This window comes from Psittacula echo, assembly GCF_963264785.1.
Source record: "Psittacula echo genome assembly, chromosome: 7".
NCBI lineage: Eukaryota > Metazoa > Chordata > Aves > Psittaciformes > Psittacidae > Psittacula > Psittacula echo.
Window position 1 is genome coordinate 16,299,849 of NC_137740.1, and position 19,185 is coordinate 16,319,033.

Below are 19,185 nucleotides of genomic sequence, written 5' to 3' on the forward strand. Positions count from 1 at the left end.
ATATCTTTATATCTCAACTAAAAATACAAACATTCACTTTGTTCCAACTTAGAGGCACAAGCATACTGAATAATTAACAGACAATATTAAAAATCCAGGACTAGCATACCTCTCTCATTAGGCAAGGATGGCATTATAACCTAGAGTAGCGTAGAAGTAGAACCCAAAATTCTGTCTCAAGTTCTCAGAAAATGATGAAGCTAAAAAAGCTGAATTATTTAAAGCTCCAGTCATACCATTTCAGTCTCCAGTAGTAGCAAATATTAGTTCTGGAATGCATAGATATCTGTGGGGAAAAAAAAATAAAAATTTAGAAACTTTGCTATAGAGAAATCCTAAAAAAAACATAAACAGCTGAAAAGTAACTATGGAAATGCTTTTAATAACAAGTCACAAGGAACGTTTCTTTTAAAAGACTGATCAAGTTCCACTCATATAAAACTTTGTTCACTACAATTCAATTGGGTTTTTTCTAAGAAAAATGCTTTTGTAGTATTAATTTTTAAATGATATTACATTACCTTATTTTCTTATTTTCATTTGTGTATGGGAGATTTTGGCCATGAAAATAGGTAACACTGAATTCCATCAATACTGCTAACTTTTATCTTTATAAAGCTCACTGGATTTATGGCAATTTTAAACCATTTTAATTAAAAAATTAAAATCAGACACACTGTACTGTGTGTTTTCAGGTACCAAATGGGAAAGAGCTGAATTCAACTTAATAATATTGTTTCACTTCATTTCTCAACATTTTTTAAAGCAGTTATTCAGTAATCACTTGGTAGCACACGGCTGCAGTTTCATGACCACTCCATGACACGACGGATATAATTTCAAAGTCACCTTGAGTTGGCAAGTATCTAAATTGTTAGTTTCTTAAATGAGTAATTGCATAAAATGCTATTTTTTGTGTCTAAATTGATGCAAAATTCCATTTCTTTTTCTCTATGAATACACTACTACACGTGAAAATCCCACATTAAAAAGTTGCTTAGGTCCAGCTTAAGCACATAAGAACAATGGGCTAAAATATCAGGGGGAAAAAGAAATCAGGAATGAAATGCTTCTAAACACACTGCTACATGACTTCAGGCATGCAGCACTATTATAACTAAGTCTGCAAGGAAACAAATGTTGTCCTTGGCAGGCTGCCTCTAACAAATCAACAAGTTTTTGAAACATATACAATATAAGTTACTGATTTTTAAATGCTTTCATTTCTTTTCTGCAATTATATGTGTGGCTAAAGTTCCTTATGCTAGCTTTAGACTAGTTTACAGATTAGATTAGATCTGATTGCAAAACTTATTTAAAATAGCTTTAGATAAAGCATAAGGAATTTTTTTCTGCTATAAATAGCAGAAAAATACAGTAAAGTCAAAGTCAGCCATGACATGATGTGAACGTATTTGGCCATAAAATTGGACAAGATGTGCATTAGCAAAATTATCAAAATTACTTATAAATCCTCATTTTTCATTTGCATGTTTGTGTGTGTGTACAGACATGTCAGAGAGAGACAGATACAACTCTATTGTAGACAAGTCACCCTCTAAGTAAGAAAATATAAAAGCAGACACCTTCATCTGCAAGATCTTATCTCCTTTGAAGACAGAAGCTTACCTTTATCACTCCATTAATACAAAAGGATAAAAAGAACAGATATGGTTGTTTATGACTGTCCTTAACGTACTAGGGACAAAATTTGACTTTGTAATAAGACAGCCCTAAATATCCCTCATACCCATTTAGTGGAGTGCCACAAATTAAAACTCAACGTTGTGTACTTATCCAGAAGGTAAGAACAGGAGACGTTTTATACACAGTGTTCCACACCATGGCAGCAACACCCAGCCATACCAACTTGCAACTCACTTTGCTGAACGAGAACTGGCTAGGAAAAATCGCCTCAGACTGAACTTCAACTGGCTGGTCATTTTTACATTTTAATGTTTCAGATGCCACCAACTGAGAAGGTGGCCTGAAGTCCCCTTGCACATTGGCCTACTAAAATTAAACACAGTGAAGGGAAATCAAAGCATTTACCCTCCTTAAAACCAATGTGAAGGAAAAGGAGTGCTGGGCACAGTGACTCACTGAATATTGCACGTTGTCTGCTTCTCAAGCTAAGAATACCACCAGAGTACAAGACGTGTTTAGTTCCTGGGAATAATACTGAAGTACATCTGTTACCTAATTAAGGACTTCTATGCACATACTCAAACAACTAGCAGTTGTTCCTCCCCTGTACTGGCTACAAACTTTTAACAAATTTGGAAGAATATGAAGACAACTAGTATTTCCCTGAGAAAAATGCCATCCCTTTCAAATACAGCATGATTTACAAGCCATGATGTGGCAATAAAAAACAAGCAGCTCAGAGCTTTCATTCAGCTTATAATCACAGAAAAAAATACCTGCCCAAAGCTACCATAACACATTCTGAAGGTGGACCAAAAAGCTCCAAACTCCACTACATTGTTGTGTTACCATTTTTCTTTATACAGAAACTCTTCTACACTCTTTAGGGTTTAAATAGAAAGCACCAAATACTCAAGGTCCATGACTTTCAACTAGTCAACTTTTTAGCACGAATACATTAATTGATGGCAAAGATTTATGGTCACCTTTAGAGTATTATAAGGGTAATTGGTAATTTCACCATATAAAAAACAAAGTAACTGGACTAACTCTCATGAAAATCTCTGCAAACTGTTCATTGAAGTAACTCTTTTCTTGACAAGATTATGGATGACGTAATTTTCATCATGCCAGCAGAAGCATGCACTTCTCTAATGATGTTAAAGCTTGTTTCAAAGACATATGCTGTAATAATTGTCAAATAAAAGTCTAATAGCCAAATCCGGATTTAAACTGAAGTCTTCAAAGACAAAAGGGATTACAACTGTACTCTGTATTCAAGCTTATTCTAGGATTTTGACTTTTTACAAGCACTTCTACCAGTAAACTGTATTCTGCCTTAAGCTTGTATATAATAATTCAAAATTGCTTTACAAGTGCTTCACTTACGTCACCCACCTCCAACCAACCATTTCACTGAATACCAAAACACCAGTAGTTCTAAATTAGTAGTTTTCCAGAATATTTTACATAAAATGCAGTCCTTTCCTTTGTTCCTATTGGAAATATCTTCTTTCCAAAGGGCAAATATAAGTGCAATGAAAATGCAGTCTCAGCTTTTCTTCCCACTGTGTCAAGTGACAGATAAGAGGTACAGCATCTCCTCTGGGGAAACACATTACCCAGAGCACTAGCTATGAGTTGCAGGGGGGCAGACTTGCTCCTGCTTAGACCTCCATGCTTTTTATGTCCCCAGTACATCGCTAGGAGAAGCTGCAATTCTGCAACAAGAAAACCTAAGACCAGCCTACTGAGGAAGCTGAAATCCTCACAAGTAATTTGCAACTGTTCCTCAGACTACACTTTAGATAAGCAGTTCTCTAATGGGGGGAATGGGTCACCTGGGAGAGACAGGAATACATCTCCAAGAGTCATAAATGAATGGATGCTGCTGAAGGGAGGAGAGAGCTGGAAGAAGAGGATTGCACACTGACAGAGCATTGAGATACAACACTGCAATGCCATGGGCTCTGACAGCCAGGAGCTCCCACACATCTTTCCTCTTTTTGACTTCTATATAGCAGAAATCATCCTAGAATTACTTCATTCTCTGATCCAGGTCCTCCCCAGCCATATTTCTAGCTCACATCTTGATTTGTTATCATTGCTGCTTTGTGGGCAGCCTCTGCCATCTCCTCAGAATTTTCAGTCACAGGGCAACACATATTGCAGGACTCACCAGATCACACAATGATGATTTTTACTTATAAAGTAAGCATAACCTATAACCTGCATTCAGCTACAACAGTGTAGACACATATCTTTCTAGTGACCTACCTGAAAGACCTGTCTCAAAGGGATGGCTTTTAAAAACATGGAAGAAAGTATTCTATTTCCAAATTGGGACTGACAGAACTTGCTTAACCTTGCAAAGTCAGCTATCAGGAATCTCTGAATTCACACTCACACAGAAAAAAGGATCACAGATCCTGCTGTATATACCATTTCCCTCCTGAAATCATGATAAACACGAATTGGTGAAAGTTTGTTGCTCACCCACATTGACTCCAGGGTGGCTGAACAAAAAAAGGTTAACCTATAAATGGAGAAAGACCTGTGAAGAAGAAACAAATGCACTTTCATCAGGTTAGCACATTCTTATACAAACAAGCACTTTCATCCAAAGTGTTCTACAGGTGAAAAAAAAGATGAGATGTTACCTTTGCGGTTGCCTGGCAAAGGTGTGAGAGAGCCAGTAAAAGAGATACACTGCACACAGTCCTGTCCTAAAAAGAGACAGAAGAACACGAATTAAAAAAAGGGACTTTGTTCCTCCAAGGACAGCAAAAGGCACTTCCATCTCTTGCTGGAGAAGGAAGCGCTGCACACAGACAGGGATCAAAGCAGATGCTTGAGTCCACCTAAGAGAAAAGAGTGTGCAGGGTACAAAGGTGCCTGAATGAAGATCAGGGAACAGTGGTTTCACAGTTAATGGAATGATCCATGTTGTAAAAATTTAAAAATTAAGAGTATTTTTTGCTGTTCCACAAATGAGGTGTATCGTAAAGGGTCAGTATATTGCCTCAAAAATATTCTTCTGGCCTAGATTATACAGAAGCATTTTTGAACAAATCCCTCTATGTTATTTGCTCCATACTGCTCACAAGTGACCTCTGCATTTCATAATCCTTCACTGTACCTCCTGATGCAGTGTGGAGCTGAAAAGGTTGGTTTTAATTTTAAATAGGAATTGCATGCCATCAGACCATCATATGTGTGTGTGTGTGTGTGTGTCCCAAAGAGTAAATATCCCAGAGAAAAAGGTTGAATCAATCAGACCAAAATAGGCGGGGGAGTCAAATTCAAGCTTAAAATAAAGGGATGCAGTTTAAGAACCTATTCCAAAGAACACTCAAATCAATGAGATTCTTCAAGCTAACTTGGATCATACAGTAACTATGAAACCATTACCATGTACTTTAAAAAGAGACCAGACTGCATATGCATATTTAAAATAGATTTAATTTAATAGAATTAAGAATTAAGAAAGGTACAATCACCTACTATCAGAATGTTTCATTTCCAAAGCAAGAGACAACACTGTATTTCACTCAATGCAGTGTTTTCAATGTTTTCTTCGTTCAGTATAGCTGTTGTGATGCTACTGGTGACTATGAGCTATGCATGTGCTTAACTTTACATCCCCGAATTCACAATCCAATGCCATGGCAAGTATGACATGGACAACTAACATTTCTTAAGTGTTTTCCTATTTACGTAGGTGAAATACTACAAAAACTAGATAGTTTCATTTTCATTTGCTGCATTCTTTGTGCACAGCTAAGTAATCACTCACCAACAGTGGAATATTTTACAATAGATTTTAAAACCAGCAGACAGCTTTCCTCTGAGCCCATTAGCGCAATTTACTCAGTGCTGTCAAAATCCTCTGGAAATGCACAGTAGCAGGGAAGAAATCCACAAAGCTCCTGACATAAGGAGATTTCACTCTGAAATGGAGACACACTGAAGATAGAGTTACAGAACTTGGCCGATGTCCATAGGAAGGGAGGACAGCATCACAGCACTGTAATCCTCACTACCAAGTTAGCTGGAAAACTAAAATAACAAAAAATTCACAGAAGCGTGAAAAAGAAAGAAGTGAAAATAGTCTTCAGAGCATTGACCTAGCAAACATCTGAGTTCTGTTTTGTTCAATCTAACCCATTTAAGTTTTTTCCTCCCTTAGGTCTTAGAGTGTGAAAGTCTGGATACACGGTAGTCAGGGGTCTGTTATTTTTACAGTTATACAAACTATAATCTCCTGTTGATCTGAGATTAAGATGTAAAATACAGATTCAGAATGAGATTAAGACGTCAACAAAAATTATAATAGAGAAAATGCCTTTTTCAGTACCACCTCAAATTGCAAGGTAATAACAATTCACAGTAATCAGACTGCAGAATTAAAAGCCTTATACTCTTTCACATCTTTTTTTTTAATATGTCTTGACAAAACATCCATTGATGTTCCTGCTACAAGCAAACATAGCCAAGCAGTTTTATTTTAACAATTTGGTAACAAGTTCTCACTCCTACAGAGAAATTCTAACTACAAAAAACAATCCTCAGTTTGAGGCTCAATGTGTCAAAGTGATAAGCTTGTTTTTAAAAGGCTGTCTGTCAGATCGCTTAAAAATGCATACGCATTCGGGTTTGGTTCAAAATATTCTGAAGTCAAATGAAATCTACTAATTTCAACACCCTTTGCTCTCACCATCAGATGAGATGTCTATTCAGCAGTTCTTACAGATAAAGCAAAGGTACTGAGTTCTCAGAGGCTTGATTTGCTAAACAGACAAGCTTGCTACAAGCTACACAAGAATACGAACAGCATGATTTATACAACACTTTTTTGAATCACGCAGTTCTGTTAAACAATTCTCTGAAGTAGATCATTCATATGGCCAGCATTCCTAAAACTCTCAAAATTTCTCTGAGCTACCAAACAACTACCAAAACAACCAAACCAAGCTATGGTAACAGCACGCTACCTCTGAATCCATAATTTACAGTTGCTTTAGTGAGAATTTAACCATACAACTGCCATTTCCTATTCAAGATCCCAATCAGTAAAGGTCCTAGAATCACTCTTAGCCTTCTGCAACACAGCTTATACAATAAACATAATTTTACAAAGCCTATTTTGTAATACTGAAAGCATAAACTATCCTGACCCTTCCAGTCTACCTGCAAAACACAATGCAAAACAGAGTCTGCATCACAGTTGAGAACCTGCATCTCTTCCTAGAGAACACAGAAGGTGCTATGAAATGGTAAGTACATATCCCTGATTCAGAAAACAGGAAAGGTATTAGAAGCTGTTAAGGTAGTGGAAGTGTCACAACATAAGGAGTTTCACAGGAATTAATCATTTCATACTCTGGGCACAGAAGCAATTTATTTCATTTCAGTGTTGTCTTGAAACAATATTGCCTCTTTCTGCATTCATCTATTTTCCAAAATTGCAAATCCTTGGCCAAATTTAAATCAATGTCAAAGCTTTCAAAGCCAAAGATTGATTTTCTCCTTAAAAAATGACCTCCAACATGTCTTTCATAGCAGAGCACACAACGTGACTATCTGTTGGCTCATTCTCACCCTTCAAAAGCCCTTTCTAATGTGACAACATATTTTAGACTGTTAGCAAATTGAGTACTATAGTTTCATAGCTATGTTCTGAATGTTGAAAGAGGGCCATCAAAGAAAGCGAGATAGAATTAGACTACAATAAAAAGGACAATGCTTGAACCTTTTTATTGTCCAGTAAAACAGAGGAAAGATATTAATTGACAAGGCAAAGAACATGTGTGATTTACAAATCAATAATTCATAAATAAAATACAGGGAACTTTTTAATAAACATCTTTTTTACATTCACAGTTGGAAGGAAAATATTGACAAAATAGCCCAAACAACCCAAAGTGCAACCATGTTTTTACACAGTAAAATCTTAATTCCAGAAAACATGCACCTGCATCACACACTGCTAAAGAAATATCTACTTTAATGCTCGACTCTCAGCAATAGGCATAGACAATGCATAGGTCTCACACTACTGTTCACCACTTCAGTATGTGTTGATAACACCATAAGTCTGTCAGCAAGACAGCATTTCACTAACTCTAGAACAGAAAGTATTCCCAGACCCTGATCACAATAAGTTCGACTGAATACTGCTGAATGAAAACCCATTTCTACCTACCTCAGCAACCCCAACAACCATTCCACCTTCATTTAAAATAGCATTGGAGTGATCTAGGCATTTTCAGCCTAGAAACATACACTACGTTAAGAGTGCGTTGGCCACATCAGCTCTTCAAGTGACAGCTGAGTGACATGATACCTACCACCCACAGGAAGGCTGGGCCCCTGCCACCTCAAATGAAGCACTCCCTTTAAAACAAACAGCTGAAGGACCCTTGTTTGATTTATCTTGAGGACGATGAGTGCAGGAAGCCATGCTGACTGCCCGACTGCCGCACACTGAGAGGCAAAGCTCTTTGTGGTGAGACAGCCATGGCTGCTAATGAGAGAAACGGAGTTGATAACATGCCATAATGATTATGTGTAACAGCAATATTGAAGTCTGACATTAATAGTGTGGGTTTGGTAGGGGAAAAGGTAAACAACGGAGAGTTAGGAGAGGAACTGAGTTGTGGCACCTGTAGGAACATGTCTGCTCTGCTTTTGACATTGCAAAGTGTGCTGTTCATGCTCTTGATTACAAGCATGTCAACGTACACCAACATGTATCACAGAGTGTTTTAAGTTGTGTACAGCACACACTAATCACTACTGGAATTAAACTATTTCTTTCTTTTTCTATCATTCACTTAACAAAATATCTGTTTCTCTAGCAACAGCTAGTGATCTTACGGATCTACAAGACTGGACATGTATCAGCATAGTAGTCCTAGGATAACAGAAAAAGCACTAATCCTTCAGTGAAGCTGATATATTTGCAATGATTCATGGTATTATAAACAGCCCTTAGGGGGAGATTTGCCAAGGACCTTGGGGAAGGAAAAAAAAACTACACACACACACACAATAACCCAAAAAAACCCCCACATTAAAAATAGGGTGTCTTTAGAAGGTTATCCTCAAACATTAAATTCTCCCCCTCCTTGCTTCAAGTTGATGCCATTGGCTTGGTATGAAAACAGCCTGAAGTTCAGGGACACAAGAACACAAATATAGTTAAAAAAATTTCTACAGACCTCTGTGTGTTGCAAGAGCTACACCTTCACCCCACATGAAGTCTGCCCCATTTCATCTTATATTTTACAGGCCTACAATACATAGATCTATTTCAGCATCTCTAGACATGGACTGCAGTCACCACACACAGCCCACGAGGACTCTGATTGAGGATTACATCATCCTAATTCACATGCTGCCACATAACAATCTTTCCTAGTTTAGCAACAAGGATGACACTCCCACAGCAGCCTGAAATACAAATTGGCAGACATCAGCCTGCAGTTTCAGCACCTGATGTGCAAACATTACACAAAAATCAGGCCTTGAAAAACCTACCAAGTACACTCACAAGAAACATCTATTCAAAACCTTCTTGACCATGGAAGTACAAGAAAGGTGCTCTTACACAATCACTGAATTGTTCATTCTATTACACTGACACTTCCAACTACGGATCAAATTGCTCACCTCAACTGGGAATACTCATAGGCTTATATACGGGGGTTGGTAGACCTCTCATATTTTAATGACCGTGCCATATACTTCTACTCTGTAAAGAATAAATGACAGTCAGAAATATTCACAGTTGGCCTTAGCTGACGAAGACTACTGCAACCAACACTCAGTACTACTAATATTTTACAAACAGCTGATAAAGCCAGCCAGAAACTCCAGCAGCTACCAAACATTTCAGTAAAAACATGCTTTCCTCCCCACAACTTAGTATTTGGGGCTCAGTGGGGTACCACTGATTGGAAAACTATTTTTCAAATGAAAACAGGAGAACATCAGCAGTTTCAAAAGGATGTGAGTCCTCAAAGCTTCTCTAACTGGAATTGACAGGATTTATAAAAAATCCTTTAAAAGGCTGGACTGGTTCCAATCCCTCTATGTCACGCTATTTTTATCCATTGCAGGGAATCTAAATGGAGTCACTACCCTCATCAGTAATGAGCTGAGACTCCAGTATCCTACTACAGGAATATTTTGTGTATATACTGCTCACCTGTATAGAAATAAAGCATGTGGTCAGAAAGCCTAGAAAAATAACATGACTCCAAATGGAATGCTTTGAACACCAAACAAAAAAACCTTACATGCATCAGACTTCAGCCACACTAGCTTTAATTTTTGCTTAGAAGAACAAAGCATGAGAATTTTCCAGGATATGCTTGAACTCATAGGATCAGAATAATGTACCTTCTGAATGATGGGTACAGCATTACTGATGCAACCCCGTACTACTGAACAGTTCATTTACTGAGTAATCATACATTGCCTCTAAGCTACAGAGATCATACTGACAATGGCATCGTAGCTTTAATGTAGTTTAAAATAATTCCAACATCTGAGGAGATAACTTCCCTAAGCGTGCCTATTTGCCTTCATGACTTTAATCACAGCAGCAGCACAGTTCCAAGTTTGGAACAATATTACAGTCAGTCCTGTCCTCATCCATCTTGATCAACTGCCAAAAAGCAACACTTAAAGGCAACTGGCTCTGGACTGTGTGTTTGTGTTTGTTTTGGTTTGGTTTTTAAAAAAAGTCATTGTGTGTTAGTTAACAGCTACACTTACAAAATGTACTGAAACAAAAGTCCTCAGCCAGAGGCCGGAGCAGTGGTATATTCAGTTCATTGAGCAGGGCTCTATTTGGTTTTTCATTGCTTTAATTTTATACTTTTTAAAGGTGCATTTTTAATGAAGCAGAAGGGCATAAAGTTATGCAGCCATCATGTATATGACTGTAAATTTAACCAGCTTTCAAATATTCAAAAGAAAGAAATACATTAATTTCTGATTATGTTATAGCAACAAATGCCACCACCCCCCAAAATAAAACATGACTGAGAACTGATCCACACACTCATTTTTTTTTTTATAATCATCATATCACCTTAGGCTGAAAATCACAATGTTTATTGGTTTGTGGTTCTGACTCTCAAATAGATCACACCCCTCATCCTACAGAAGAATTTTTTTGTAGCTAGGGAGTATTATACTTACATGATAACCCTGGCTAAGGAAAAAAATGCACCAACCTGAGCCAAATACATTTTTAAATACAAAGGTATGGAAAAATTCCAACACACCTAATAACTAGAAGAATAGATCTTTCAGTAAATGTTTAATGCAAAGTGTTAGTACAAATGAGAATGAAGAAGACCACTGATAATCAAAAGAGAAAGAAAAAGAGCATAAACTGGGATTTATAGTTGACTATTGATCCAGGACTCTGCATATTATTTCACAAATATGAAACTTCTTCCCAACTCTTATGCTCTTTTGATTGCTCACAGGAAGAAAGAGCTTTTCTCCAGGAAATTTCCCAGTTTCATCATTCAGAAGAAATGTACACAAAGCACAAAATTTATTTCAAGTCAATAATGTAAATGAGATCAAGCTATGTGTAACAGGATCTTCTCTGCAGTCCAGAGAGGTAAATATAGACATTTTTATTGACTTTCGTGGACTTTGCCTCAAAGCGTTTCAGTTTCAGAACAGCCCTGCTGGTGGCACAGTTCAGGAATATAATGAAGACAGACTCACTCGGGAACGAGACCACGCCACATCTCATCCAGGTCCAAACTACAGTCCATTTAAATCAAATTCTCATCACAGTACAGATTACAACTAAAAATAACTGAACTGCCTCTGAATTTCTCTCTTTCTTGACAAATATTACAAGCTTCAAGTTATCACTTTCAGAACTGCTTGGCTGTCTAGAGGCAGTGCTTCATATTTCATAACTCATGTAGGATTCACAGGTTCAGAAACAGAGATTACGGTGCAGGTAACATACAGATATAATGCTACAGAAAAGGGTTCATGCTGCTCTTCAGAAGTCTTTTTTTTTTTTTTTCTGGCTAATGGATCAAGATTTACTGCATTCAGAAGATGCTCCTGAATCTATCCATTATAAGATAAAATAAATTGTGAGCTCAAGGATGGATGAGAAAGAGCATAAAGACAGAGAAAAAGAGTAAGAAAACTCATTCCAAAATACATGTGATGGGCAGAATGCATAAGCATTCAAACTGAAGGTAATGTATTTCAATTAACATAGTTTGCAATAGAGAACAACTTGGGGGGGATGACACACAAAAAAGCAAACACAAACCAAACATACACTTAGCAGCAGCATGTGGCAGGATGAGATACCCAATTCTTCTGCATACAAATTACTGATAAGAGTGCAAAATGTTTATTTATCATGGATTTAACTGACAAGATTACACACTGCAGAATATACAGTCATACCAAGACCTCCCACTGACATGGAAGCAGATTTAAAATAATTTTGCAGAAGGAGCAAAATGGAATCACTTACCATTAGTGTTGCATTGCTGAAACTATTTGAAGAGTCAGCCCTCTGGAAACAAATTTTTCTATCAATAATTGACAGCTGATACAGTTTCAGGCAGTGGTGGTACATCAGGGGAAGACATGCTGCAGAAGCATCTCCTTCCCGTTTAGCCTATCCCTTGCTTGGTTTAGATCTTTTTCTTAACCCTTTCTAGGTATTTTTTCCCTGTGCTTTCGGTGAAAAGAGAAAAGCATGATATATATTATAAGAAAAGAATGCATTATTTCCCACTTTTCTTGGAGTGTGACAAGAGCCGTGGGAAGAAAGTCAGTAGGATTTAGTCATAACAATAAGCTGAAGAGAAGTAAAATCTAAAAACAGAAAATGACTCAGTGACTGGGAAGGAGTTATACCACAGACATGAGGTACTGTAACCAGAACACTGATTTCTTCAAATGTAGAACTAAGAGGTCAAGACCACAATTACATCAAATAGCAGCAGAGAAGTAAACTAAAGAAGATGAATAGTTCAAAATTTGCTATGAGAAAGCTGGTTAGGATTCCCTTCCAGCATTGGACCACTGGGACTGAGGCTTACAAATCAACCCTTTTTGGTTTCAGTGAGGCCAGCATTACAACCTTATAAAGCAATCTTTAAACCAAATGAAATCTTAAGTGAAGTGACAGACAAACATTACTTCCTTTCCTGGGATAACAATTTCTGTAGTATTCTGAAACCATTCACATCTCTTGAATTTGGCCAATTTACATCAATGAGAATCTTTTTCTGACATCATTTCACATGACTTTTCTTTGTCATACTATTTTTCTTCCTTGTGCAGAAAAGATTGGTCTGACCTTACAGCTCAGATCATTTTAATAAGGGTGGACTATGGATCATGAATGCCATCAGATAATAAAAGATTTGGAAAATTATTTTGTTCAAATGGGTTATTTCTCCTCACAGAAAAAAGAAAGGGGGGGGGGGGGGAGGGAGGTGACGACAAAGAAGAAAACTCCGGAGAAATCAACTGTACTCCACTATGTCAGTTTTATAGCAGTCAGGCCCATTGCATTCCCAGGTAAGACCAACTACACCACTACTGTCACACCTGTTCTACAAAGTATTGTGGAGAGCCAGATCCTAGTACTATGGAGAAGGATATATTCACATAAACCTTTTGTAGTCCTATTAACTGTAGCGCAATCCTTCTAGAATCATATACAGGTAGAATGAACGTGGGAGCTGAATGTGCGAAGACTACAATATACTTACAAGTCATTTCCTTACTTCCTCACTTGTAGTTTATGGATTGTAAGAGTAGATGATTTCTCTGAACCACAGGTAATGTCTCTCTTGCTTACCCATTCAAACGAAACAGAAAATCAAATGTGCATATTTGCACCATAAGCACAAAGAACTAAGGTTCTGAAAATCGAATAGCTCTATCAACAGTTTGTTGCCATTTTCTCCAGTTCATATGAAGTATGGTTCTCCCTTTCACACAAATCAGTACAATGAAATCCCACAGATGACATTGCAAGCACATTTATTCCTCAAGTATAAAGACATAACAATGGATTCATCTGTACAAATGTAGACCCCTAAAATTCAGATTTTTGAGCTAGTTTCTCTGGGCTGCCTTCACAGACAGCCTACATATAATCACTGTAGGCAGCTGCAGGTATCTCGATTTTAGATGTATAAACCCTGGTGAGATGAATTCCAAGTTGCTTAGCATGACTCGCACTACTTAAAATAAATAACAAACAATAAAAACCACCAAGGATGAACGCCTCTACTCCATGATCAGACAGGTACATCTTCCAAAATTGAAGAAAATATGAATTCAAGGACTTTGAAACAGGGTGGGCATTACAGAAGAAAATTCAGTGCAACCAACTGAGACACAGTTGCCTGTGGAAACACAGAACTAGGAGTGAAATGTGGACATCTATCCTGAAGTCTCTTTCCACAGACAACTTTTCCCCATGCCTCCTCATACTCTCTCAGTTCCAATTTTCTTACATCCAGCTGTTGCAGAGAGTCAGCCTCAACTGGACCATTAATCTATTGTCCTCAAACAGCTGGAACAGCATTCTGCACGCATGTCCCATAACTGACAGAGTTACTTCTTTTTTAGTTATCAATGAACTAAACGGCATGCTGACTATCTGCCTCAGACATTGCCAAACACCCACTGACAAAAATATATCTTTATTTTCATTTCTTATAAATTTTATTTTATTTTCTCAGAAAACCAAAGACTTGCTTCTTACATATGTTTGTATTCCTGAGTGTTGCTTTTGGTGGAAAGGCCACAATGTCTTTCCTCTTCTCTTCATATCTATAGGCAAGAGAGCAAACTAATAAATAGACTTTTTTAAGCAACTGCTTGGGGTCATTAACTGCATCATTCTAAGCTGGTGTCCAGAATTTCAATCTAACTCTGCACTGTAACTTTACTTTTCTTCTATTTCTTCACTTGTGGATGCCACTCTGGGTCTATCTCATCATGCAGTCACTCTTCATTTTACTTACTGAAACTATCCTCTCCATCCCCGTAAACATTCTTTTCAGTAAATGCTTCTATTTTCCATATTTTAAATGGTACAGAATGTACCAAAGTCAGTTCTCACATCACTCTTGTTCATTTTTAAGCAAAAAATTCTTTTATTCAACTTAATGTTGATGCTCACTAGTAATTTATAGTCTTTCAAAGACTTCAAGTTGACATAAAGATAAGAAGTTAGGATAATATTATATCCCTCTAAAAAAGCCACATGAAATAAAATGCAGTAAAAGAGGGTGGTTTTTTCCTGAGTGAATTAACTGCACATCTCTCAGATCTCTTCTATCAATAATTCATATGAAGTGTTTTAGCACATTTCTCCCACCCCCCACACCACCAAGATAAGCTTGAAAGGATAAAACAATGTAACAAATTCACAGAAATTTGAAGTTTACAGAACACTAAACACAACAACCACCCACAAAACCAAAGAAAATGCAGACTTCCATCACATAGGTCTATTCTATATTTCTCAAGGAAAGTCCATTCAGAGCAAGCAATTTCCCCATCAAATCTCACAGTCTTCTGCCCTGTCAGTCCACTCATTTTTGTGCTCATAAACAGTATCTAGATCTGTGCCTCTTCACCTGCATCTGATTAAGCATCTGATTTCATTTTTTCATGCTATACTCCAGTACTTCCACTGCCCCCTATAGGGATAGTACTGTGCTGGTTTTCAAGCACTAAAAATAAAACAAACACATGTCAACCCAAGGACAAAGTTGGAAGGAAACATACTTTAATGTAACCAAAGAAGAATATATTTAGCGTTTTGCTACTAAGCAAGGATGAAAATAAACTTGTCAACACATTGCTGTACCTAACTGTGAAGCCCACGCCCTACTCAACTCTTTCTGTGGCATTTATTATATATGAAAAGCAGATTTAGTCTTTCTTTATTTCTTCTTCAGAGTGACTGTTAGTACTCCTTTTCTCTCGCTGGCCAGAAGGGGCTTCTGAACTGCTGCGTCAAGCACTTTCATCCTTTTAGGCATTGTTTTCTATCAATTAACAGTAATGTAGCCATCTAAGGTGCATTTGAGCAGTGGTGCATATTATACTTCAATCTGGAATCCTTCCAAAACCAGATACAAGAGTAAGTGGGAACTGGCATGCCTCTCACTCCACAAAAAGGAAAGTGAAAAATGAGTCCTAAATCATAATGTTGTTTCCCTTTGTATTTCTTTCATTATTATTGTTAATTTGGGCTTTCCATAAAGCAGCACTGGTTTTGTGTTCCCAGAGAAGAATGCTTATTAAAAAAATCCCACGTGATTATATTCCCTAAATATTGCTTTTGAAGCAAAGATATTTTTTAAATGAATACCTATTTTTTAACATTCAAAACTATTTGAACTTCTATTTTTAACACTGGCATAAGAAACATGGTAACTGTACGCACAGGTCTTCATTTGGAGATCCTGTGTTCTGATTAAAACTGATATTGAAGGCAAGAACCATGATGCCTGCTTTGTTTAGCCCTTTAAGACATAAAGCCAAAAATTTATTCTGTAACATTAGAGCTTGTTTCCTGGCCTATGAAATTCAAGGCGAGAGCAAAAATGCTGATAAATGAGTATAAATTACTGAGGTAGTATTTCAAAACTAGTTTGTACAGCTGTATGAACATTTAAGAGAGAAGGCTAGAAAGAACATTGGGAACAAGCAAAAAGCTAAGACTTAAACCTCTGCAGAACCTGTAGTTTCCCACATTTACCACCAGGAAGAAGAGTATCCAGTACACCGAGACACTATGGAACCTCCTGGTCTGGAAGAGCTTCTGGCTCCAAGATGGGAACTACTATAGAACAGGATTTGTTCTAATACCCAACAGATTTAGCGATTGGCAATGTTTTTAATCCCATATCCATTCTCAATTACATATTATTTTCTTAGCCATCAGTGTAGTAGGCATCAACAAATTCCATTATGAAATTAAAATACGTTAGTATTTTAAATATTAATGTTTAAAAGGTTCATTGGTTCCAGTAAATTTTAGAGGAAGCTCATAATGTCTGTGAAAGGAGTACTTGCAAAGTACCATTCTGGTTTTAGATAAGCATTAATGGAGCTTTAAAGAGCTTCCCTGTGCTTAATAAGGGCCATTTGAATCCTACTGCCAGAAGTCAAACAGTACCAATTAACTTTCTAGGCATGTAGAAAATAAAAGTGAATCTAAGGCTAAACAATCTAAAGCTCACAGGGTAAAAACAAAATCCAGCTAATATCCTCCAATGTATACTGTGGTATTTACAATCAATTTTCTTAACTTTGACAGTTTATATACATCCTTCAAAATAAAAGGAACTCCCACTATCTTCATACAGACTCTAGCCCTCTTTTAGGAAAATACAACTATTCTCTCCCCCCTCTCATTAGAGAGTCACTGTGTCAACTCCAGATGATGGAAATACCTCATCACAAAGTAAAAGACTGACAAGCATTCATCTTTTTCTTCAAGGACTGATACAAAGCCTGTCTATACAATTCAGTGTCTTTATGATTTAGGATTGGCCAAAAAGTCACAACACTCCAAGGCAGTAATTACACTCTAAATTTTCTCATTTAAATTTTCTTGGTTTTCTAAGGATTTCCATTTTAAAACTGTGTCCTCAATTTGTATGAGATATCTGCAAGCATCTATTAAAAGCACAAATACTCCTTAACACCACATTAAAACATAGCGAAGAGAAAAAAAAAAAAAACCACCAAAAAAACCCCAGAACATTAGAAGATGTGGAAATTCAGGAAATTCAAGAAATAACTCATTTGCCATATGCATCCTAGAGAGATTTTTAGAACTTATAACACATATCCACAGATGGGAGATTCAAATCAAGAAATCATACTTCAGTCTTTCATGATGCTGACAATTTAAAGCAAGCACAATCAGCAGTCAGCATTACTCTGCCACATTTCACCTTCAAAAATATATTTATGGCTTTCATTAGCAACATAAAGCAGCATGTAGATCTTAGAAAAAAAGGATCATAACTATAGACAAGATTGCAAGATGGTTTAGTGTCTAACTGCTTGTTGACTAATTCATTTCCCAGACCTTCAGACCTGTTCACAGCTTAATCTACACTGCTAATTTAACACTGTCAGCTTTGGAGGAGCGTGGGAACAAACCCTGATTTGATTGCAAACCTGAGCCTCAGATTACTAAAATGATTGCTAGATTACTGGAATAATTACCTAATAACTGCTGACAGGCTTGAACTCCTGGACTCTTCTAACGCTCCCAAAGTGGTGGGCAACTCCCTTCGGAAGTATGCAGAATGTATCCAACCATCAGAAATATACAAAGCGGCGTTTTTCTGAAAAAAAAATGAAATAGCTCATGTAATTCGCTGAAACTTTGTAACATTTTTCTTCAGAAAATTATACTTTCATATGTCAGTCTAGAGATTATATTTACTCACCATGTAAGAGGGTTTTTTACCTTTTTTTTACCCTTTTACTCTTTTTTACTCATTTACTCACTGGCATAAAAACTGATTTTGTCAGTTTTTGTTCAAAGTAGCACTGACACATAACCTATTTCTATAAAAACTATACCCTAGTACTTAAAACATGGACCAAAGCTTCTGCTGATGCCAAGTGACAGCACATTTTGAGATACTCTGTGGAATTTGTGGGGGATAACCAATACCCACACAGAAAAGTGCTTCTAGTCTTTCAATTGTGAAAACAACTGGCAGGATTTCTCTAAGTGTTATTTAGATAGGCACTAACACCCTGGTACATAAAATTAATGAGGAATTCAGGCAGGGAAGAATTAAGAGGAGCAGTCCTTGGGTAGTTTAGGGTTTTTTGAGAAGGAATAAAATCTGATTTTGGTACTCAAACTGAAAATAGGTATGAAAGGCACAAAAGCAATCACTATTTGGGACCTTCAGTCAGTTTCACAGAGTTCAGCAGTACATTCAAATTCTAGCATCAATTGCTTTTCCCTTTTGCTTACAATTATGTGTGGTTTCAACAGCAGAAATTCAAAAGATTCCACAGACCACGAGCTTTCAACTAAGCACAGAAAGCACGGGAAGATACCTGACTTGCATCTCCAGCATCTCCAACTTGCTCTACATTTTAGTCTCCCCTGGGTACCACTGCCAGCAGACGATCCCGTTTTAACCTTAACCGGCTCCGAAGAGACCTGGCCGTACATGCGAAACGACCTGCAGAGATGACGGGCTTCACCCTCAAAATTGGGGGGGGCAAAGGGGAAGATGTTAGAGTACATTAATACCTTTAAACCCGAAACGGCTCCTTACACCTCACACTGCGACACGCTCGCAGTTACCCTCCCCTCCCGACAAGAGGGCTGCCCGCTGTAGGCAGGACACCCCGTTGCGGTGCCGGGGATCGGCTCTGCAGACACTACTTAGCAGGGCACCCGAACAGCAGAGGGGTGCTCCCGCCCCAGAGCATCGCTCCCAGCCGAAGACA

At 37.5% G+C, this 19,185-nt stretch overlaps 1 protein-coding gene across 1 annotated transcript in view; it reads right to left on the reverse strand.

Moving 5' to 3' along the window:
- TTLL7 (tubulin tyrosine ligase like 7) overlaps positions 1-134 on the reverse strand; it is a gene marked incomplete at both ends in the record, with an annotated part of 50,719 nt that extends 50,585 nt beyond the window's left edge. The window contains one exon of the mRNA XM_080623665.1: positions 110-134. Coding sequence (XP_080479791.1) covers positions 110-134 — 25 coding nt within the window. The remainder of the gene's footprint in view (positions 1-109) is intronic.
- Positions 135-19,185: the final 19,051 nt, after the last annotated feature.